The sequence below is a fragment of the Schistocerca piceifrons genome, chromosome 9 (assembly GCF_021461385.2).
Source record: "Schistocerca piceifrons isolate TAMUIC-IGC-003096 chromosome 9, iqSchPice1.1, whole genome shotgun sequence".
In the NCBI taxonomy this organism is placed as follows: domain Eukaryota; kingdom Metazoa; phylum Arthropoda; class Insecta; order Orthoptera; family Acrididae; genus Schistocerca; species Schistocerca piceifrons.
In genome coordinates this window covers 17,251,728-17,276,250 of record NC_060146.1, presented here as the reverse complement: position 1 = coordinate 17,276,250, position 24,523 = coordinate 17,251,728, and the positions used below count along the sequence as shown (strand labels likewise).

Genomic DNA, 24,523 nt, shown 5'->3' with positions numbered 1-24,523 from the left:
AAGAGGAAGACTGCACTGTAGTTCCTTCTCTAGATTGTCACACAGATGACAAAATGGTAGATATCGAAATAGACGACAGAGGGATAGGGAAACAATTAAATTCGCTCAAAAGAGGAAAGGCCGCTGGACCTGATGGGATACCAGTTCGATTTTACACAGAGTACGCGAAGGAACTTGCCCCCCTTCTTGCAGCGGTGTACTGTGGGTCTCTAGAAGAGCGTAGCGTTCCAAAGGATTGGAAAAGGGCACAGGTCATCCCCGTTTTCAAGAAGGGACGTCGAACAGATGTGCAGAACTATAGACCTATATCTCTAACGTCTATCAGTTGTAGAATTTTGGAACACGTATTGTGTTCGAGTATAATGACTTTTCTGGAGACTAGAAATCTACTCTGTAGGAATCAGCATGGGTTTTGAAAAAGACAGTCGTGTGAAACCCAGCTCGCGCTATTCGTCCACGAGACTCAGATGGCCATAGACACGGGTTCACAGGTAGATGCCGTGTTTCTTGACTTCCGCAAGGCGTTCGTTACAGTTCCCCACAGTCGTTTAATGAACGAAGGAAGAGCATATGGACTATGAGACCAATTGTGTGATTGGATTGAGGAGTTCCTAGATAACAGAACGCAGCATGTCCTTCTCAATGGAGATAAGTCTTCCGAAGTAAGAGTGATTTCAGGTGTGCCGCAGGGGAGTGTCGTAGGACCGTTGCTATTTACAACATACATAAATGACCCTGTGGATGACATCGGAAGTTCACTGAGGCTTTTTGCGGATGATGCTGTGGTATGTCGAGAGGTTGTAACAATGGAAAATTGTACTGAAATGCAGGAGGATCTGCAGCGAATTGACGCATGGTGCAGGGAAAGGCAGTTGAATCTCAATGTAGACAAGTGTAATGTGCTGCGAACACATAGAAAGAATTATCTGGGAGTACGCATTAGGAGTTATTTGAAATTGAATGATCGTATAAAGTTGATCGTCGGTAAAGCAGATGCCAGACTGAGATTCATTGGAAGAATCCTAAGGAAATGCAATCCGAAAACAAAGGAAGTAGGTTACAGTACGCTTGTTCGCCCACTGCTTGAATACTGCTCACCAGTGTGGGATCCGTACCGGATAGGATTGATAGAAGAGAGAGAGAAGATCCAACGGAGAGCAGCGCGCCTCGTTACAGGATCATTTAGTAATCGCGAAAGCGTTACGAAGATGATAGATAAACTCCAGTGGAAGACTCTGCAGGACAGAGGCTCAGTAGCTCGGTACAGGCTTTTGTTGAAGATTCGAGAACATACCTTCACCGAGGAGTCAAGCAGTATATTCCTCCCCCCTATGTATATCTCACGAAGAGACCATGAGGGTAAAATCAGAGACACAGAGGCATACCGACAATCCTTCTTTCCACGAACAATGCGAGACTGGAATAGAAGGGAGAACCGGTAGAGGTACTCAGGGTACCCTCCGCCACACACCGTCAAGTGGCTTGCGGAGTATGGATGTAGATGTTGATGAATTTACATATACAAAATTTCGTAAGATTTGGTTTTTAACAACGATACAAAAAATATACAAATTACGAATGAAATTATGTAGTTACTATCCCGTGCAGATGTTCTAATGTCGAAATACTATTGGTTTAGAGGTTAAGATATTTTAAAAATCGTGTTAAAACTTATGAATGTTTTAACTGTCTCATTTTGAACGATTGACTCTGCTTTTTACAAAATTTTAAAGAAACTTTTATTTGAAAATACTTCGTACTAGGTAACAAAATAGCATTAGGCCTACATGAACTAACGTTTGTTTGCCTGGAAGTGAAACGATTGAATTGAGTGAAGAGAAACATGTCTGGACAAAGTTTGAGTTTGTACAGTTGTAATTTGCATAAGAAGAGAGATGACGAGCTTCGTCTTGTGCAGGTTCTTGTATTACTTCAGACGATGTTAAACAGTGATTAATATGTTGAAAGAAAGAAAGAAAGAATCTTACATATGCAACAACATAAAAATTACGATATTTCGAGTACTTCTCGAGAAGCCTGTGTGCCCGTTTCTTTATGAACTTTCTTTTAGCGACCTCAATTGGCCAGTTTCATCTGAAACTACAGGTGTCACCAAAGATGTAGCTGGCAATGCTGATCGCTGTTGTTTCCTCAAGGCTGCTGGAGTCACCTCTGACACAGACTGTTTTGTTGCAAGGCCATTTGTTGCTATTGTGTGGTCACGTCTGTTGATAGTGTCGGTCCTCTCGATGTTCCAGTAAATGTAATTTCGTGCTCTCTGCAGCCTTGTCACGACTGTGGTACACATCTCATTCGCTCAGCAGCAAGCACAGTATCAGTGCACACTAAGTACAAGTCCAGTATATACCTACATCTACGTCTTCATACGCACTCTGCAATCCACCGTCCAGTGCGTGAGGGTGCCATGTGTCACTGGCCACTCAGTTTTCTGCCCCACTCGCAGATAGGGCAAGGGAAAAACGATTCTCCGTTTGTCTCCGTTTGAGTTCTAATTTCTCGTATCTTTGTGCTCCTCACTCAAAATGTACATCGGCAATAGTAGGGTCGCTCTACAATCAGCTTCAAATGCCGGTTCTCTAGATTTTCTCGAAAAGAAAATCGCCTTCTCTTCAAGCATTCCCATTTGAGTTCGTGAAGCATCTGCCTAACTCTTGTGTATCGGTCAAACCTACCTGTAACAAATCTAGCAGCACACCTTTGAAATGCTTCTATATCTTCCTCTAATCTGATCTGGTGGAGATTCCAAGCACTCGAGCAGTACTCGAAAACAGGGCGCACTAGTGTTGTTTATGTAGTTTCCTTTACAGATGAACTACACTTTCCTAAAATTCTCGCAGTGAACCTACGTCAACCATTTGCCTTCCCTACTACCAACCTGGCACGCTCATTCCATTTCACATAGCTTTGCAAGAGATACACTACTGGCCATCAAAATTGCTACACCAAGAAGAAATGCAGATTATAAACGGGTATTCATTGGACAAATATACTAGAACTGACATGTGATTACATTTTCACGCAATTTGAGTGCATAGATCCCGAGAAATCAGTACACAGAACAACCACCTCTGGCTGTAATAACGGCCTTGATACGCCTGGGCATTGAGTGAAGCTGAGCTTGGATGGCGTGTACAGGTACAGCTGCCCATGCAACTGCAACACGATACCACAGTTCATCAAGAGTAGTGACTTGCGTATTGTGACGAGCCAGTTGCTCGGCCACCATTGACCAGAAGTTTTCAATTGGTGAGAAATGTGGAGAATGTGCTGGCCAGGGCAGCAGTCGAACATTTTCTGTATCCAGAATGGCACGTACAGGACCTGCAACATGTGGTCATGCATTATCCTGCTTAAATGTAGGGTTTCGCAGGGATCGAATGAAGGGTAGATACACGGGTCGTAACACATCTAAAATGTAACGTCCACTGTTCAAAGTGCCGTCAATGCGAACAAGAGGTGACCGGCATGTGTAAACAATGGCACCCCATTCCGTCAAGCCGGGAGATACACCTGTATGGGGATGACGAATACACGTTTCCAATGTGCGTTCACCGCGATGTCGCCAAACACGGATGCGACCATCGTGATGCTGTAAACAGAACCTGGATTCATCTGAAAAAATGACATTTTGCCATCCGTGCACCCAGGTTCGTCGTTGAGTACACCATCGCAGGCGCTCCGGTCTGTGGTGCAGCGTCAGGGGTAACCGCAGCCATGGTCTCCGAGCTGATAGTCCATGCTGCTGCAAACGTCGTCGAACTGTTCTTGCAGATGGTTGTTGTCTTGCAAACGTCCCCATCTGTTGACTCAGGGATCGATATGTGCTTCCACGATCCGTTACAGCCATGCGGATAAGATGCCTGTCATATCGACTGCTAGTGATACGAGGCCGTTGGGATCCAGCACGGCGTTCCGTGTTACCCTCCTGAACCCACCGATTCCATATTCTTCTAACAGTCATTGGATCTCGGCCAACTCGAGCAGCATTGTCGCGATACGATAAACCGCAATCGCGATAGGCTACAATCCGACTTTTGTCAAAGTCGGAAACGTGATGGTACGCATTTCTCCTCCTTATACGAGGCATCACAACAACGTTTCACAAGGCAACGCCGGTCAATTGCTGTTTGTGTATGAGAAATCGGTTGGAAACTTTCCTCATGTCAGCACGTTGTAGGTGTCGCCACCGGCGCCAACCTTGTGTGATTGCTCTGAAGATCTAATCATTTGCATATCACAGCATCTTCTTCCTGTCAGTTAAATTTCGCGTCTGCAACACGTCATCTTCATGGTGTAGCAATTTCAACGGCCAGTAGTGTATTTAATCGATTTGGTTGTGTCAAGCTGCGCCCTACCAATGCTGTATTCAAACGTTACGCGACTGTTTTTTCCTATTCATCCACATTAACTTACATTAAGTTTTAACAGGCTGTAGTGTAACTTTGTTTCTACTGCGTCATTGCATTGTTAGCTGTAGTTGGCATTGAGGTCTTCTGATATCTGTCGAAAGTTGACTTCAGTTGCTATGTAAGACCATGTCAACTGCATAATGAGCATTTTGGTCGTTATTTTGTAGCGTATGAATGCAGAGTCTCGCGGCGATAACATTGAATAAAATGTTCTCGGGTTTCCAACCACATGAATTGCATAAAACTAGGCAAGCTTTCGGCCAAGCACTCCTTCGCCATTGTCAAGAGGTATGACTGCCAGTGGGCTGTTGGTGCGCCCTTATATACGTCACTGCCGGCAGCTAGCGTATATAAGGGCGCACCAACAGCCCACTGGCAGTCATACCTCTTGACAATGGCGAAGGAGTGCTTGGGCGAAAGCTTGTGTAGTTTGAAGCAATTGACGCGGTTGGAAACCCGGGAACATTTTATTTTATAGTGGTTTGTAGTTGATGAAGGTAGGTGGTGCGATGTTCCACTGCTTTTTTACTGTGATGTCAAGTGACTAAGTAAAGTCTGATTGAGAGCTAAGACTTCCTATTATTCAAGCTTGCTAACCTTACTGTTTCAGCACACTCGGCAAACTCTTGTGATCGAACTCTTTTCTCAAAGTGCTGCAGTTGCTGCTGGAAGTTAAAGAGTACTATAGTTCAATTCTTTTATCTTGGCGGCTCGCGCATGCCCGCCCAGACGCGGGAGATTGCTGCGTTGCCAGTTGCACACGACGCACGCGCCAATAGAAGCAGCGCCATAGTATAGTATAGTTCGCAAGCTTACGTTTAGGGAGGAGCGCGCAGTTCATTAAGTAAAGCCACCACGGCCGCATTAACCCTTTCGCTGCTACAGAGACGTGCTCCCCGCATTCCGCGCTGTGGGCGATTTTGTCACTGCACTGCTCGCCTGTGCAGACACATTGTGTTCCGACTGCTTTGACACTCTTATCATTCGATTCCACAAAAACTATTTGGCCCAAAAATTAGATTTTTACACATCTCCTTGACTGATACCTTCCCCCCATAAATGACTTAATTTTGTTTCGATGTTCAACGCAGTTATTATGCAGCATTAAATATAGTAAACCATTGCACGAAATTTTGAAGAGCTTGCAGAGGTAAAAGTCCATAGAGTATACTTTCCATATGGTCGATTTTAGTTGCCACAATGTTGAGAATGAAATGTGGACAAGATACCTAAATTTCATATAAAATTTACTGTATAACAATATCTCATTTAATTTAAGTACGACATAGGAGTCGTATGTAATATTGAGAAATATTCCGTCTTTCGCGACTGTAACAAAAGTTGTATTTACACCGGGCACGTTTGGCTTTATTTTAAAGCACTTCAATCAATCAAAAGGAAGTAGACAAAATACATTAAACAAAACTGTGGACTTTACAAAAACATTAGGACTTGAATATACCGTATATCAGTGAAGTGCTCTGAGCTATGTCAAATGTAATTTTTTTGTGTGGCACACACAAACAGCATTTATTTGCTAAAACACTGATCAGCAGACACAAACGCTGAATATTGTGTTATCGCAGCACAAAACTACGAAAGGTGACTTGGCAATGGAGGAGACAAAATACTGTCCATTGAAGATGCTTCAAAAGAGAGAAATGCGTCTGGTCTAAATAAGTCGCTTATTACAGTTGCAGAAGAGGAATATATTTCAATACCATTGGTAAAACTGCGATTGTGGAACAAAAACAAGAAAGAGAACATGAGTACCATTGTGTATGTGCCATACCTTTCATTGATTGAAGTGCTTTAAAATAAAGCCAAACGCGCCCGGTGTAAATAAAACTTTTATTACAGCCGCGAAAGACGGAATATTTCTCAATATTACATACGACACCTATGTCGTACTTAAATTAAATGAGATATTGTTATACAGTAAATTTTATATAAAATTTAGGTACCTTGTCCACATTTCAATCTCAACATTGTGGCAACTAAAATCGACCATACGGAAAGTATACGCTATGGACTTTTACCTCTGCAAACTCTTCAAAATTTCGTGCAATGGTTTACTACATTTAATGCTGCACGAAGGTATCAGTCAAGAAGATGTGTAAAAATCTAATTTTTAGACCAAATAGTTTTTGTGAAATCGAATGATAAGTGTGTCAAAGCAGTGGGAACACCATGTGTCTGCACAGGCGAGCAGTGCAGTGATGACAAAATCGCTCACAGCGCGGAATGCGGGGAGCACGTGACTGCAGCAGCGAAAGGGTTAATGAAGAGACAAAGCACTAGAAATGTCAAAAAATTGCATTCAAACGAATAAAGTTCGTGAAGTAAGACACTTCGATATTGTTTTTAAATAAAGAAAATATTTAGCATCGCACAAGGTTTGAACTCTTTTCCTTTTGCTTCCTAACCCAACACCTTAACCATTACGCTAGCACAGCTCGTCCTGCAAGGTACCTCCATAAGGACTATAACATTTAACGCAAAATTCTGACAAACACTGTTGGTATGCCTATGAATTACTCGCACTTCGTCGAAGTACAATAGGAAAGAAACAATTACCGCTGTTCTTTATTGCGAAAAAACGGTTCGTGAAATTGATACAAACACCTTTCCTTGCTATCGCCTGAATTAGGAGTCTTATTGCTTGTTTGGTTTAATTAATTAATAGAATATGAAGCAGTTGGTATAAAGAATGGTTTTTCCAAACTTTCTATAAAACAAAGTCTGCTATCAAGACATTGCTTTTGTTCTATTACTTTATTTATGACTGAACGTTTCTAAAACTGAAGACACTCGTCCGTGCTCTGTTCTGCAGTCGAGATCTGGCAACATCGTCCTCTGTTCATTGGCTGACTGTATTTTGTGACGTCAGATGCGCAGAACGAACCTAAACTGGGCCGCCAACATAAATGACGCGCACTATAGTCCAACATCCAACTCTCGAACTAAATGTGAGGCTTCTTATTAACAACATCTGATATGTTGTACAACAACTGTTCATTACAAAGTTGTTACATTATTCGGAACATCGCAAATCATTGATAAGGACAGAGTCAAAAGACGGCCTGTCTTAACAGTGTCCGATTGAGAGAATCTACACAAGGTTTTCCTCATAGGCATTGTCACGGCAGCTCTTTCTCTATCGCTCGCACGTCTCGAAGGCAGGACCTCAAGACAAGGAATAAACCGCCCTACCAGCAGATACTGCAAGAGTGGTACGATGTTTCATCATCATTCTGGCTAGCATATATGCTGTGCCCACCCATCTCGTGATACATGTGCATAAATAAAACATACATCCAAACAATAAATTGTCTATTACATTACGAAAATAAACCTTTTATGTTGGCGATCAGTCATTTGTAGGTTCGAAAAATGCTTCTGCAACACGTCATGCCGTAAAATTACATGATACACTACTGTGGTGGGACATACCCTTGTAGATTGCCTGCGTGTATGATATTGGATCTTGAGAGCTTTGATGGGAAAGATACTATTATGGACAGCTTTTTGAGGAAATTGTCCATGTGTTTGTCTTAGGATTCATCTATTGTCGTTTGTGTTAGAATTTTTCCGTGGGCTTTTCAATGGGCCGTATCTTATAATAAACTCTGTCCCAGCCTAAAACGACCAGTTAGTGCGTTTAAATCGACTGAGGGTGGTGGTGATGTCAAGTATTCTAATGATCTGCATTTCTGCCAATTCTGTTTTTTAACCCACATCGGTGTGCTCAAATGGTAGGATTGTTAGTTAATGCCGTTTGGACTCTGAAAGCCTCCGTTAGTGTGACCAAGCAATCCTTGTTGTCGCAAATGGTTCAAATGGCTCTGAGTACTATGGGACTTAACTTCTGAGGTCATCAGTCCCCTAGAACTTAGAACTACTTAAACCTAACTAACCTAAGGACATAAGATACATCCATGCCCGAGGCAGGGTTCGAACCTGCGACCGTAGCGGTCGCGCGGTTCCAGACTGTGTAGCGCCTAGAACCGTTCGGCCACTCGGGCCGGCTGTTGTCGCATCGCATTTGGTGTTTCTGATAAGGGGTACAGCACTAGGCACAAAAACTTATCAACCTGTGCTTCATTGGTGTTGTAATTGATTTTCAGAGCTACTGTCAGAAGAACTCTGTTATCTCCCAAATTCAACGTTGAAGTTTCTTTGCAGGCGGAAACATTACATTGTCATGGACAAAATGAAGGTGGTTAAGATATTTTCCATTTTGTCCTTTGTTTTCTGCTGAATGAATTTGTTAAGGATAGACAGTTATCATTCGTGTGATATACTGTGTTCCCCACTGTAGAATTTTCGTTAGTTTTCATCCTGTCCTTACAGAAAATGCTATCTTATCGTGATGTTGTCAGATTAGCCGACATGTATGTTTGTGTAAATCATCATAAAGATTTTCTACCTTTTCACCATAATGGGAGCTTGTTGTTGCATAAACATGATCGATTCACTTAGAATTTCCTTTGTTAACTTTGAAAATAATTCCTCTTTCTGTGTTTCCATTGTTGTTTCTTAACTGCCCTTGTGAGAATGTATATGTCGTGCTGTTGATTGTATTTGGTTTCATTTTTCTCGTCACAGTGTTGATAACCCTACCACATCCCACGTGATCTTCCCATGTGATCATGTGTAATTCCACTTCCAAATTCACCAATGTTTCATTGATTCCTGGACTTGCGCAATTTATTGTTCCTAAGTAGAAAGTTGGAGGAGCAGTTTTGGTCATTTTATTGTGTCGTCAATATTGAGTCAAGCATGTAATTAGATACGGACGCAGTAGTAATTAGGTTATTCCATGGTGTGAGACAGGTGCCCAAATTTCACTTGCCAGCTGCTTGCAGTGTTCTTACATCTGTGCTTGAAAACTAACACCCCATGAACTCAAACAAGCCACGAAGGGTTTACGTCATCTACCCGTGGTATACTCGTCTGCCAGGATGCAAAATTATTCGCAATACGCAGAAACTGCCCCAAACTGTGTAGAAATATGCTCACAGCAGTCTCAGCACATGTCGAAGTCCCACTAAATATTGGAGCCTGGAATCAGCATTATCAAGGTGAATGCTGCACACTTGTCTGTTGAGTCCTGAGGCCAATATTGTCATTTAGATGAATAAGGAACAGGAATAATTTCTAAATGGTGTGACACACACACACACACACACACACACACACACACACACACACACACACAATGTCCCAAGCCTTTAGGATCAGAATTATAGAGGTAGTAAGAGTTCTTCGTGGTCAGGAAACAATTGTCAGAAATGAATGTTTAGTTTTTTAGTTGGCATAAACAACTTACTCCCTATAGCACCGACTTAACTGATAACTGCTGTAAAATGAAGACTGCTAGGCTCTATATATACATTACAGCTCTGTGTAAAATTTTGTTGCAGTCTCTCATAGTTGTTTACTTGACAGAGTCTTGAACCTGGAACCATGACCCTTGGGTTAATGCCCTTGCCAGCTGAGCTAAGATGGCACAACCCACAGCCCACCGGACAGTATGCTTCAGTCAGTACCTCTCTCTTCCGAACTTCAGTGATCTGCCCCATAACTTGCAGGATTAGCACTCGTCAAGATAAAATATTGGAGAGCAGTGGCTGGCGTACAACATAGGGGAGTGTTGCGAGAATGAATTACTCTGCAGCAGAGTGTGCGCTGATTTGAAACTTCCTGGTGGCAGATTGAAACCCTTTGCCAGACTGGTACTCGAAATTGGAACCTTGCGCTTGAGAACTATGCTCTTGTAATCTGAGTCAGTTCCGTAGGTTGACTAATGGGCCAGAAAAACACTTTAAGTTGCTGGGGCCAGAGAGTACGGAGCAAAGCCTAGACTAATACGTACAGTCTCTTTAATGAAGCGAGCTACAGCATTCCAAGTGGAGTTATTTACTATCAGGGTATGCCAGAGGACAATCTACGTAGGTGCTACATGGTTCATAGCATATACATTCATTCAGACAGCCAAATAGCTCTGAAATTTCTATCATTCCCTGAAGCGAGATCAAAATGCCACAGAATGCAAGAAATCCCTTCCGAGGCTAGAGAAAAACAGTAAGGTCAATCTGCTTTAGGTCCCTGTTCATTCGTATGTGGATGATAACGTAAAAACTGATAAGCTGTTCACCACTGGAGCAACGACCACATTTGTTGTACTGGAACCTATCCGAACTATCACTAGGGTCATGATAAATACTAAACTACACGGCTGGATCAGAAGGTAGCATGTAGACCTTTGGACAAAGACCCAAAATAAAAGCATTTCAAGCTAATGATATCAAAACCATGTTTAAAGAGTATTTCTCCAATCCTGGGCTTGGACAGGAGGCAGATTAAACTTGCTGTAAGTTTGACTGACCGTTGGAACTTCAAGAAACATCTATACACGATGGTAATAGAGAAAACAACCCTAAGTATGTGGAGAGGTGGATGAAATCTCACCACATTTAATCACCCATTGCGAAGCACTGAAGGCCGTAAGGCACAAATATTTGGGTCATTAGTTCCTGAAAAGACCTAGTAAAGATGTTACTACTGTTTAGATGTACTGGCTTGCATTAATGTAATGGCAGGGAGAGACACCGCACAGTAAAGTTAGTTTCAGTGTGGGTAATGGGGGGCAAAATCAAGTGCTGTTTTGACTCGCTGATTAAATAAAATCAATCGCCTGGGCCATCTAGGGTCGACTCATGAGCCTTCCACCATACTTGAATTCTATCACAGCCCCTGGACTTTCGCTAAGCCATTAGTCTGCAGTATCCTTTGTTCCAGGAGTGCTGGTCCCACAAAGTATGTGGGAGGACTTATTTGAAGTTTCAAAGGAAGCAGAGAGTACTAGCAGAAATAAAGGTGTGCACGCTGGTCGTGAGTTGATCAGGAATAGCTGAGTCAGTAACATCATTGCCTGCGATGGGTGAGATAGTGGGTTCGAGTGTCAGTCTGGCACACAATTTAATCTTTCAGGATATTTCAAAAGAACAGCCCCTTAGCTACTGACTGGATTCCAGTTGTGTAGTTAGATTGGCAGCTAGGGTCCTACCACCCCCCTTCACTTTCTGCTGGTGTTTCATACACATATGACCTCACATAACTCAAAGACAACAGTAAGTACACTTTCCATTTGTTGTGACCGCCAGCCGAAGTAACGTCACTCAATCGTTTCAGTGACTGTTGACTTCTGGATAGTAGAAAAGCCATCAGAATAGAACTCTAACACACCCAAACACTACCAGCTAGTGGAATGTCTGGAAACAAATTCATATAGTATGCATTACAGTTCTTTGGTCTCTATTAGAAAATTGTTAGGTCTGGTAGGACAGAGATTCGGATTCGCGTTTTCGTGTTGTTTGACTTAGCAATAACATCGCTATCATTGAATATCATGCAAGTAACTTTTGTAAATACTCTCTTGACATATTTCTTAAGTCATCGGGAAGGAAAAGGAATCAAATACATGTGATTAACCATTACGCCACTCGCTTATAACTTTATCGGGAGATTCCCGGCGGGGTCAGGGATTTCCACCTGCCTCAAGATGACTGGATGTTTGTGTTGTCATCATTTCATCATCATACATGAAAGTGGCGAGATTGGACTGAGCAAAGGTTGGGAATTTGTACGGGTGCTGATAACCGCGCAGTTTAGCGCCCCACAAACCAAATATCATCATCATCATCATCCGAGGGTGCTATGTACATTGAATTGATATCTGCCTTATGAGACGTTTGAGTATACATCGTATGTCAGTATAATTTTTTATTTATAATGTTGTCTGTTGTAACAAAGCGTTCTGACACATTTTTTTTCAGTGTTTATGAAGTGTTCTCCCCATTGACGTGGAGGACGACAGCAGTACCAATGCAGAGTTGGACTGGCTACAAGAACGGCCAACACAGTGCAGTGCGTCCCTCAGCAGGCAGCTTTCTCCAGGCGTAAAAGAGTTACACGACATCTAGCGCACAGGTGCATCACCTACAAGAAGACATTTGCAGGACCTGAAGGGGCACAGACATGGCGGACAGTCATGAACTGCAGCATTCGTGCTGTGTGTGTCACAGAACATGCACGTGTTGTTTCAACTCGGAGATCCGCTTCCGTCCACACACTGCCGAATGTCTGTATAGTTGCGATGTGTGTGTCGTCTTCTGACACACATCACAACTATACGGGCGTTTGATGGTGTGAAAATTCACAGGCAGCAGCAAACTGAAGTCCCACTTGCGTCTGCAGACAGGTGGATGTCCGTACATCTGTGATGTGTGTCGCAAAATGTTCATTAGTAACAGCGGACTGAAGGAATATTCGCGAGTGCTTACCGGCTTTGTACTTTCGCTTGTCACACAAGTCTCACGGAAAAATGACGCCTTAACATTCACTCGCAGCAGCACACAGGGCAGAGATCCTACATCTGCGATATTTCCCAGAAGAAATTGTGGCATACATTGAGCCTGATGCGACACCTGTATGTGCACACTCAGTCTAATGACCTTTAGGGCTGTGAGGTTAAAGACCATATGTGGCGTTAAGAAACATGGAATCTCATGTTCCGGACAAGTATTATTACTATTTGTGCTGTAATGGGTAACTTAGTCTGAAAATTGCCCTAACACTTTCCTTAGTGGATAACTTATGTTGACATGTCAACTGTTTCATCTACTTGCTCATGGTTTACAACAATTCTTAGTGTAAGTGGATAGAGCATGGTGATGGTGTGTTGTCACAAAATTTAACTACAGTGAACAGAAGCTACAGGTAACTGTTCTTCATTTAATTGAGTGCTTGCTACCAAGATACTCATCCAGCGTACACCACAGATATTTCGGGGTAAATAATCACTTTAAATGCTAATTTTTTATGAGATGTCATTACATTTATAACAGAATATGCATGGAGCGTCTCTTTCCTTTTTCCCAAACTATCAAAGACTACTGTTAAAAGCTACTGGATTGTTAGGTCACGTCATATGTCTTCGAACAATCCCTCCACTGGAATCTGCTTCCGGATCTTGCGATGTTCCCGCTTCAGGATCTTGTGGTGTTCAGTGCCTAACGACCCAAAAGATTTTAACTTCAGTGACAATGGCCACGAAAGCCCAACTACACTGGACACATGAAAGGTACATCATGAAAAAAATATGGACACAGCCTGTGCCTCTGTTTGCTGTTAAATTATATGCAGCGTGATGGAAACTGGTTGTCGTAGGAGTTTTGTAAATAAAAAACAGTTTTTAGTGAATGCATTTTACTTAAACATTTAAGGAGTAGTTGGTTGGTGACCTTCCATTGGGAGAAATTTTCATGACACTTTAGAAAATGAAGTCAGCTTCAGAATCTGAAAAGTGAACATGGTGCAATAGTTGTTGTTGTTGTTGTGGTCTTCAGTCCTGAGACTGGTTTGATGCAGCTCTCCATGCTACTCTATCCTGTGCAAGCTTCTTCATCTCCCGGTACCTACTGCAACCTACATCCTTCTGAATCTGCTTAGTGTATTCATCTCTTGGTCTCCCCCTATGATTTTTACCCTCCACGCTGCCCTCCAATACTAAATTGGTGATCCCTTGATGCCTCAGAACATGTCCTACCAACCGATCCCTTCTTCTGGTCAAGTTGTGCCACAAACTTCTCTTCTCCCCAATCCTATTCAATACTTCCTCATTAGTTATGTGATCTACCCATCTAATCTTCAGCATTCTTCTGTAGCACCACATTTCAAAAGCTTCTATTCTCTTCTTGTCCAAACTATTTACCGTCCATGTTTCACTTCCATACATGGCTACACTCCATACAAATACTTTCAGAAATAACTTCCTGACACTTAAATCTATACTCGATGTTAACGAATTTCTCTTCTTCAGAAACGCTTTCCTTGCCATTGCCAGTCTACATTTTATATCCTCTCTACTTCGTCCATCATCAGTTATTTTGCTCCCCAAATAGCAAAACTCCTTTACTACTTTAAGTGTCTCATTTCCTAATCTAATTCCCTCAGCATCACCCGACTTAACTCTACTACATTCCATTATCCTCGTTTTGCTTTTGTTGATGTTCATCTTATATCCTCCCTTCAAGACACCATCCATTCCGTTCAACTGCTCTTCCAAGTCCTTTGTTGTCTCTGCCAGAATTACAATGTCATCGGCGAACCTCAAAGTTTTTATTTCTTCTCCATGGATTTTAATAGCTACTCCGAATTTTTCTTTTGTTTCCTTTACTGCTTGCTCAATATAGAGATTGAATAACATCGGGGAGAGGCTACAACCCTGTCTTACTCCCTTCCCAACCACTGCTTCCCTTTCATGTCCCTCGACTCTTATAACTGCCATCTGGTTTCTGTACAAATTGTTAATAGCCTTTCGCTCCCTGTATTTTACCCCTGCCACCTTTAGAATTTGAAAGAGAGTATTCCAGTCAACATTGTCAAAAGCTTTCTCTAAGTCTACAAATGCTAGAAACGTAGGTTTGCCTTTCCTTAATCTTTCTTCTAAGATAAGTCGTAAGGTCAGTATTGCCTCACGTGTTCCAGTATTTCTACGGAATCCAAACTGATCTTCCCCGAGGTCGGCTTCTACTAGTTTTTCCATTCGTCTGTAAAGAATTCGTGTTAGTACTTTGCAGCTGTGGCTTATTAAACTGATTGTTCGGTAATTTTCACATCTGTCAACACCTGCTTTCTTTGGGATTGGAATTATTATATTCTTCTTGAAGTCTGAGGGTATTTCGCCTGTTTCATACATCTTGCTCACCAGATGGTAGAGTTTTGTCAGGACTGGCTCTCCCAAGGCCGTCAGTAGTTCCAATGGAATGTTGTCTACTCCGGGGGTCTTGTTTCGACTCAGGTCCTTCAGTGCTCTGTCAAAGTCTTCACGCAGTTCTTTGGTCTCTATTAGAAAATGAACCATGGACCTTGCCGTTGGTGGGGAGGCTTGCGTGCCTCAGCGATACAGATAGCCGCACCGTAGGTACAACCACAACGGAGGGGTATCTGTTGAGAGGCCAGACAAACGTGTGGTTCCTGAAGAGGGGCAGCAGCCTTTTCAGTAGTTGCAAGGGCAACAGTCTGGATGATTGACTGATCTGGCCTTGTAACAATAACCAAAACGGCTTTGCTGTGCTGGTACTGCGAACGGCTGAAAGCAAGGGGAAACTACGGCCGTAATTTTTCCCGAGGGCATGCAGCTTTACTGTATGATTAAATGATGATGGCGTCCTCTTGGGTAAAATATTCCGGAGGTAAAATAGTCCCCCATTCGGATCTCCGGGCGGGGACTACTCAAGAGGATGTCGTTATCAGGAGAAAGAAAACTGGCGTTGTACGGATTGGAGCGTGGAATGTCAGATCCCTTAATCGGGCAGGTAGGTTAGAAAATTTAAAAAGGGAAATGGATAGGTTAAAGTTAGATATAGTGGGAATTAGTGAAGTTCGGTGGCAGGAGGAACAAGACTTCTGGTCAGGTGACTACAGGGTTATAAACACAAAGTCCAATAGGGGTAATGCAGGAGTAGGTTTAATAATGAATAGGAAAATAGGAATGCGGGTAAGCTACTACAAACAGCATAGTGAACGCATTATTGTGGCCAAGATAGATACGAAGCCCACACCTACTACAGTAGTACAAGTTTATATGCCAACTAGCTCTGCAGATGACGAAGAAATTGAAGAAATGTATGATGAAGTAAAAGAAATTATTCAGATAGTGAAGGGAGACGAAAATTTAATAGTCATGGATGACTGGAATTCGAGTGTAGGAAAAGGGAGAGAAGGAAACGTAGTAGGTGAATATGGATTGGGGCTAAGAAATGAAAGAGGAAGCCGCCTGATAGAATTTTGCACAGAGCACAACTTAATCATAACTAACACTTGGTTTAAGAATCATGATAGAAGGTTGTATACATGGAAGAACCCTGGAGATACTAAAAGGTATCAGATAGATTGTATAATGGTAAGACAGAGATTTAGGAACCAGGTTTTAAATTGTAAGACGTTTCCAGGGGCAGATGTGGACTCTGACCACAATCTATTGGTTATGACCTGTAGATTAAAACTGAAGAAACTGCAAAAAGGTGGGAATTTAAGGAGATGGGACCTGGATAAACTGAAAGAACCAGAGGTTGTACAGAGTTTCAGGGAGAGCATAAGGGAACAATTGATAGGAATGGGGGAAAGAAATACAGTAGAAGAAGAATGGGTAGCTCTGAGGGATGAAGTAGTGAAGGCAGCAGACGATCAAGTAGGTAAAAAGAAGAGGGTTAGTAGAAATCCTTGGGTAACAGAAGAAATATTGAATTTAATTGATGAAAGGAGAAAATATAAAAATGCAGTAAATGAAGCAGGCAAAAAGGAATACAAACGTCTCAAAAATGAGATCGACAGGAAGTGCAAAATGGCTAAGCAGGGATGGCTAGAGGACAAATGTAAGGATGTAGAGGCTTATCTCACTAGGGGTAAGATAGATACTGCCTACAGGAAAATTAAAGAGACCTTTGGAGATAAGAGAACCACTTGTATGAATATCAAGAGCTCAGATGGAAACCCAGTTCTAAGCAAAGAAGGGAAAGCAGAAAGGTGGAAGGAGTATATAGAGGGTCTATACAAGGGCGATGCACTTGAGGACAATATTATGGAAATGGAAGAGGTGCAATAGTAGTACCATTCAATAGAGTTGTGAAAGCTGTATATTACCTGCCCGGTAAGCCTTTCGGGATGTTTCACCGATTCGAGGATGACATCAAAAATCGCCCAGGCGTTGTGCACCACTTCAGCAGAAAGGCGACTATTTGTCGCTCTTGCCGCTGTTTATATTGTATAACACGTTTTTTAGTTTCTGGCTTATGACTTCATTGTCGAAGATTTCTATGATGGCTTTTAATCATCTTACTCGTATGATAGTCACATACTGTAGTTGATGCTTGGAGACAGTTATGTGAATTACCAGCGTTGAGAGATAATAAAATTGTCCAAACTGTTCACGAGATATTTATCAGCTATTGGAGTTCACTGTTACGGACAGGTACTTCCTCTGGCTGGGCTTAAGTTGTAGTACTCACGTCGAAGGGCTTGGTTTCGACGACAGAAGAACACGATATCTTGCGAACCATGGATGAGGGGTATCAGACGGATGCCATATTCCTTGACTTCCGGAAAACGTTTGACTCGGTGCCCCACTGCAGACTCCTAAGGTACGAGCATATGGGATTGGTTCCCAAGTATGTGAGTCGCTCGAAGACTTCTTAAGTAATAGAACCCAGTACGTTGTCCTCGATGGTGAGTGTTCGTCGGAGGTGAGGGTATCATCTGGAGTGCCCCAGGGAAGTGTGGTAGGTCCGCTGTTGTTTTCTATCTACATAAATGATGTTTTGGATAGGGTGGATAGCAATGTGCGGCTGTTTGCTGATGATGCTGTGGTGTACGGGAAGGTGTCGTCGCTGAGTGACTGTAGGAGGATACAAGATGACTTGCACAGGATTTGTGATTGGTGTAAAGAATGACAGCTAACTCTAAATATAGATAAATGTAAATTAATGCAGATGAATAGGAAAAAGAATCCCGTAATGTTTGAATACTCCATTAGTAGTGTGGCGCTTGACACAGTCACGTCGATTAAATATTTGGGCGTAACATTGCAGAGCGATATGAAGTGGGACAAGCATTTAATGGCAGTTGTGGGGAAGGCGGATAGTCGTCTTCGGTTCATTGGTAGAATTTTGGGAAGATGTGGTTCATCTGTAAAGGAGACCGCTTATAAAACACTAATAAGACCTATCCTTGAGTACTGCTGGAGCGTTTGGGATCCCTATCAGGTCGGATTGAGGGAGGACATAGAAACAATTCGGAGGCGGACTGCTAGATTTGTTACTGGTAGGTTTGATCATCACGCGAGTGTTATGGAACCGCTTCAGGAAAGGAGGCTATCTTTTCGTGAATCGCTACTGAGGAAATTTAGAGAACCATCATTTGAGGCTGACTGCAGTACAATTTTACTGCCGCCAACTTACATTTCGCAGAAAGACCACAAAGATAAGAGAGATTAGGGCTCGTACAGAGGCATATAGGCAGTCATTTTTCCCTCGTTCTGTTTGGGAGTGGAACAGGAAGATGCTAGTTGTGGTACGAGGTACCCTCCGCCACGCACCGTATGGTGGGTTGCGGAGTATGTATGTAGATGTTGATGTATAACATACATTTTCTTTTGCAATAAGCCTGAATCTATGATAGTCTACTCGAAGATTTTCTGTGGTCTCTGTCATATTCGTGTTCGCTAGGCACTAGGCAGGTAAGGTATTCAATGTAACATCTCTACGCTTCGACAGCCAGCGAAGCCTGCTCATTGATTCTGCGTCTGTCTGGTGTCTTGCAGCGTGACGAAGCAAATGCAGTAACAAGTACAAGGTGTGTGAGAGAAGTAATGAGGCCGACAGCGCCGCAAAAGTTGTGGCGCTGCTCAGACGCTCAGCTCCCTACAGCCGTCACGTAATTTTCGAGCCCGCCATGAGTGAAGCTGTGTTTCTGTTGTGTGTTAACGAAAATGGAATAGCGGAAAGGAAGGAAGGAAGATGTCACTAGAGACAGAGCACGAGCTCACATGGGGTCAAGGAATGGGGAAGGAAATCAGCCATGCTCCTCTGAAGGAACCATCACGTCATTTGCCTGGATTTAGGAAAATCACGGGAAACCTATACCTGAATCACCAGATGCAGGTTTGAACCGAGGTCCTCCCGAGTGCGAATCCAGTGTGGAACAGCAGAATTTAGAGCGACGTTATGCAATCAAGTTTTGTGTTAAACGTGGGGAGGATCCACGAGTGTGACCTTTGACCCAGATCACGTAAGAAACAGATTGCCCGATCGCTTGGTCTAGCAGGCAACCATTGTCAGGGAACGGCCACCTGGCTGCGACAGCGTCACACCCTTACTTGTGGCACCAACCACTAGATGGCACTCCGTTCTGTGAAATATGTGGCAACATCGTGCAATGTCGCGTGCAATGTTTTTGACATACCGGTGGTAGTGGATCGAATCGTTATGCCGAGTGCCTGCAAGTATATCAACTGTGGAAGGAGCAGACAGACAAATCCTGAACTAAATATGTTCAGATTTCCCGTCAAAGATAAAGAAAGGTTATGGAACTGGATTTTAAATTAAATTCTAATATAACGTGGCAGCCCTTTATTTTTTTCGAAGATATCGTTGTTAAGTGCGTACATGAAATTATATTCGTTTACAACTAACAGTAATCAAATGCAAAATGTAAGAACGCTTACAGAAATACTTAGAAAGGAAGCAAAATCTGTTTCTTAAACTTATTTACAGTCTCAATGTGAAAAATATATTGTCGTTATAACTCACCTAATCCCTATACATACTCTACGTAAAACAAATAATTCTGTCGGTAATGTCAGGACGCGAAACCCACTGCTCGGTGCAGTATTTGTCATTAAACTAACTGATTATATTTCAAAGACATTGAGAGGATTTTGAAAGCTTTATAGTGTTAACACATGGAGATCTCTTTTACCACCATAACCCGTATCAGAAGAGCTGTATAACAAATATGAAATAGACGGCATGGAAGGCGACTGTAAAATCTACGCGACTGTAATACAGTCTGCATTTCAACAGTAACTCGCGAGAAATGTTTGTGTGTTACTTTTCATTTATTTCATTTCGCATATGATTGTGAGAAGTATCCCTACAGTAGAAATAAACTTGGTTTGCAGAATTACAGGAGCTAATCTACATCCTTCGATTGAAAACTCGGGAAAAACCACAGCCGATCATGAGCTACAGTCAGCTGTGTGACGAATGCATTTCGCGCGCAGCGCTCTAGCAGAATAGAAATTAGCCTAATTCACGTCACCGAAGATACAGCGTTGCCAATTCCGTGACATGGACAGGTCAGTTAGCATTGTAGCGTCGCCTGCGACATCTGTTGACCGACGGGAAAACTACACTCCTGGAAATTGAAATAAGAACACCGTGAATTCATTATCCCAGGAAGGGGAAACTTTATTGACACATTCCTGGGGTCAGATACATCACATGATCACACTGACAGAACCACAGGCACATAGACACAGGCAACAGAGCATGCACAATGTCGGCACTAGTACAGTGTATATCCACCTTTCGCAGCAATGCAGGCTGCTATTCTCCCATGGAGACGATCGTAGAGATGCTGGATGTAGTCCTGTGGAACGGCTTGCCATGCCATTTCCACCTGGCGCCTCAGTTGGACCAGCGTTCGTGCTGGACGTGCAGATCGCGTGAGACGACGCTTCATCCAGTCCCAAACATGCTCAATGGGGGACAGATCCGGAGATCTTGCTGGCCAGGGTAGTTGACTTACACCTTCTAGAGCACGTTGGGTGGCACGGGATACATGCGGACGTGCATTGTCCTGTTGGAACAGCAAGTTCCCTTGCCGGTCTAGGAATGGTAGAACGATGGGTTCGATGACGGTTTGGATGTACCGTGCACTATTCAGTGTCCCCTCGACGATCACCAGTGGTGTACGGCCAGTGTAGGAGATCGCTCCCCACACCATGATGCCGGGCGTTGGCCCTGTGTGCCTCGGTCGTATGCAGTCCTGATTGTGGCGCTCACCTGCACGGCGCCAAACACGCATACGACCATCATTGGCACCAAGGCAGAAGCGACTCTCATCGCTGAAGACGACACGTCTCCATTCGTCCCTCCATTCACGCCTGTCGCGACACCACTGGAGGCGGGCTGCACGATGTTGGGGCGTGAGCGGAAGACGGCCTAACGGTGTGCGGGACCGTAGCCCAGCTTCATGGACACGGTTGCGAATGGTCCTCGCCGATACCCCAGGAGCAACAGTGTCCCTAATTTGCTGGGAAGTGGCGGTGCGGTCCCCTACGGCACTGCGTAGGATCCTACGGTCTTGGCGTGCATCCGTGCGTCGCTGCGGTCCGGTCCCAGGTCGACGGGCACGTGCACCTTCCGCCGACCACTGGCGACAACATCGATGTACTGTGGAGACCTCACGCCCCACGTGTTGAGCAATTCGGCGGTACGTCCACCCGGCCTCCCGCATGCCCACTATACGCCCTCGCTCAAAGTCCGTCAACTGCACATACGGTTCACGTCCATGCTGTCGCGGCATGCTACCAGTGTTAAAGACTGCGATGGAGCTCCGTATGCCACGGCAAACTGGCTGACACTGACGGCGGCGGTGCACAAATGCTGCGCAGCTAGCGCCATTCGACGGCCAACACCGCGGTTCCTGGTGTGTCCGCTGTGCCGTGCGTGTGATCATTGCTTGTACAGCCCTCTCGCAGTGTCCGGAGCAAGTATGGTGGGTCTGACACACCGGTGTCAGTGTGTTCTTTTTTCCATTTCCAGGAGTGTATTTTTACGGTTGCCTGTTCCGCCGTAAGGACGGTCAATCTGTTTCTTATGTGATCTGGGCCTTTGAAAACTTAGAAAAGGATTATGAGAAACATTCCTTCTCAAGAGCACAACTTTTTCAGGGGGCACAAATCATTTTTGGAAGTCCGAGAACACGTTGAAGATGAACCTTGCTCAGAGAAACCTTAAATTTCAAAATCCGACGAAAATGTCGCACGTGTGCATCCTCTTGTAATATCGGACAGACGTTTAACAATAAGGATAATGGGTGACCTGTTAAACACTTTCACCGTACATCAAATTTTGATCAAACTTTTGCACAGGCGAAGGTTTGTCACGATGTGGTACTAAAAAAACCTCACAGCTGAGCAGAAGGACAATCGAAGAAATGTATATGTTGATGTTGAGAGGATTGCCAATAACCACAAATAGTCCAGTCGTCTGGTGATGAATCCTGGCTCTTTTGAGTATAATCATGTGACAAAGCAGCAACGTGAGGAGTGGCACACTGAAATATCTCCTCGATCGGAAAAAAACTGGAGTGAACAAATGAAAGATCAAAACAATTATGATTTTGCTTTTTTGACAGTAGAGGCATCATACAAAAATAATTTGTTTCTCCAGCACAAACTGTCAACCAAGTGTTTCATAAAGATGTCCTCGAAAGGATCGGGAAAAGGATGAATCGAACATTGCAGACAAGTGGATGTTGCGTCATGACAACGCCCACTGTCACACGGCCACTTCCATAGCGGAATTTTTGACCTCGAAAAGCATTCTTCCTGATCCACACCACCCCTATTTACCTGATGATCTGAGTCGTTGACACTTGTTTCTGAAACTGGAAAATGTTCTAACAGGACATCATTGTGGGACTCAGGGGAACATGCAAAAGAATGTGACGATCATGTTAAAGACTGTGTCCGTTGCAGCCTTTTGGCGTGCTGCTATCAAGACTGTATACAAGGATTCCGCCGGTGTATAGCTGCCGAAGTGAATTACTTTGAAGCGGACAAAACTATAGTTAGAAAAAAGAAAATAAAATAGTAACTTCGGAAGACGAAATAATCAGTCTCATTCCTTTTCTCACATGCCTCGTAAGATTGACATCAATGTGTACACTTTGAAGAAACGTCGCACAGAGACTTGTTCAAGGAACAGGAGTTACTAATTACCGATTCCCAATATATTTATTTATTCAAGAGATTAGTCGTAAATAATGGATCTCTTATTCAAAGCAACAACTTAGTTCATGTAATCAGAAATATGCATAATTTTCATAAAGAAGTTAGTTATTTTGCTGGAGAAAATTGCTCATTGCTCAGGAACACACCCATTCAATAACTTGCTTACAACCATAAAAAGTGTAGCTATTCACGACATTTAATTTAAGAAGAGCCTAATGAATTTATTGGTGGCTAACTGCTTCAGCACCACTGATGAATTCCTTAATAGCACCAGTTTACGTATATGGTGATAATAATATCAGATAATATGAGTGTTAATAAAATCTGACTTCTGCGTGTCTTCAGTGCAGTAAAGTGGTGTGTGTAAGTTGTAAACTGATTTTCAATTTGACAATGTATGGTAATAATGACCAGTCAGTTATTACATTCACCACACTGTGTTCTACATTTACATGTTTTGCGACACGTTTAGGTTTGCTCTTGCATCTTAAAATATATTTCAGTTTTCATTTTACTTATTCGACACCCATGGGTATCAGTTAACTTAGTATCTGTGTGTGTGTGTGTGTGTGTGTGTGTGATTGGAAGGGGGGGGGGAGTTGAACATAAGTATTTCTCTTTTTTTCGTAAATTTGTATTATACATTCTTATTTTGTGACATGTTCGACTGCTCACTGTGTGTTTATGAAACAAAGAAGTGTATCTAATGTAATTTAAATGAGGAATATGGTGATGATGATGTCATCACAAAGTGGTGCAGCAAATTTACATGAGAGAGGTGAAGATGATGTCATCATAAAGTGGTGGAGCAAATTTACATGAGAGAGGTGAAGATGATGTCATCATAAAGTGGTGGAGCAGACATGAAAGTTGTTCACCTGGGCTTGCAGGATGCGTGTTACTGTTTGTGAAAATTGCAGTTTATAGAAGGAATGTCCAGAATCACTCCAAAATTGGTGGAGGTGTAGAACAGTTGAAAGATAGTAGGTGATTAAAACTGCAGAGAGGCAGCATGCACCTATGCTCGGCGGCATCGTCTTTTATGTGCCCTGCAGATCAGTGTAATGCCTCAGTCACAGTCAGTCAACGCAGAGCCGTCAAACGAAGGGGAAAATGTGAAAAAGTGTCTGCATGCCACTTTAACATCAAAGAGCGCAGTATCAGCACGTATGTAAGTTAGAACAGGACAGAGTGATGTGTATGTGTGACAGGTTTGTCGTACTGTGACACTGATTATATAGAGTATGCTGCTACGATAGTGATGCGTGTGAGGAATCAAGGAATAGAAGAATGTTGTACACAGCACAGAGCAGGTACTGGACTTCACAATGTGATCACAGAGCGGAATGGCTATTTTCTCTGCCTGGATGTAACTGACAGAACAGTTCTGTCCAATGTGTTGGCATGATGTTGAAGCACTGTAGTGGGTGTGAACATATCAGCATCGACACTTAAATGCCATCTGCTGAGAGTTGGACTGTTACCACAAATTTCATTGCATCGGCTT

At 43.1% G+C, this 24,523-nt stretch overlaps 1 protein-coding gene across 2 annotated transcripts in view; it reads left to right on the top strand.

The window, feature by feature from the left end:
- The window catches only part of LOC124717156 (zinc finger protein 501-like), a 337,802-nt gene that overhangs the window by 222,115 nt on the left and 91,164 nt on the right, over positions 1 to 24,523 (top strand). Inside the window, exon 7 of one of the 2 annotated variants that reach the window (XM_047243922.1) lies at positions 12,272 to 12,453. The exons of the other annotated variant lie outside the window; for it this stretch is intronic. Within the exon in view, the coding sequence (XP_047099878.1) occupies positions 12,272 to 12,398 (127 nt within the window). The 3' untranslated portion in view covers positions 12,399 to 12,453. Of the gene's footprint in view, positions 1 to 12,271; positions 12,454 to 24,523 lie in introns of those variants that run through there. 2 annotated transcript variants of the gene reach the window in all.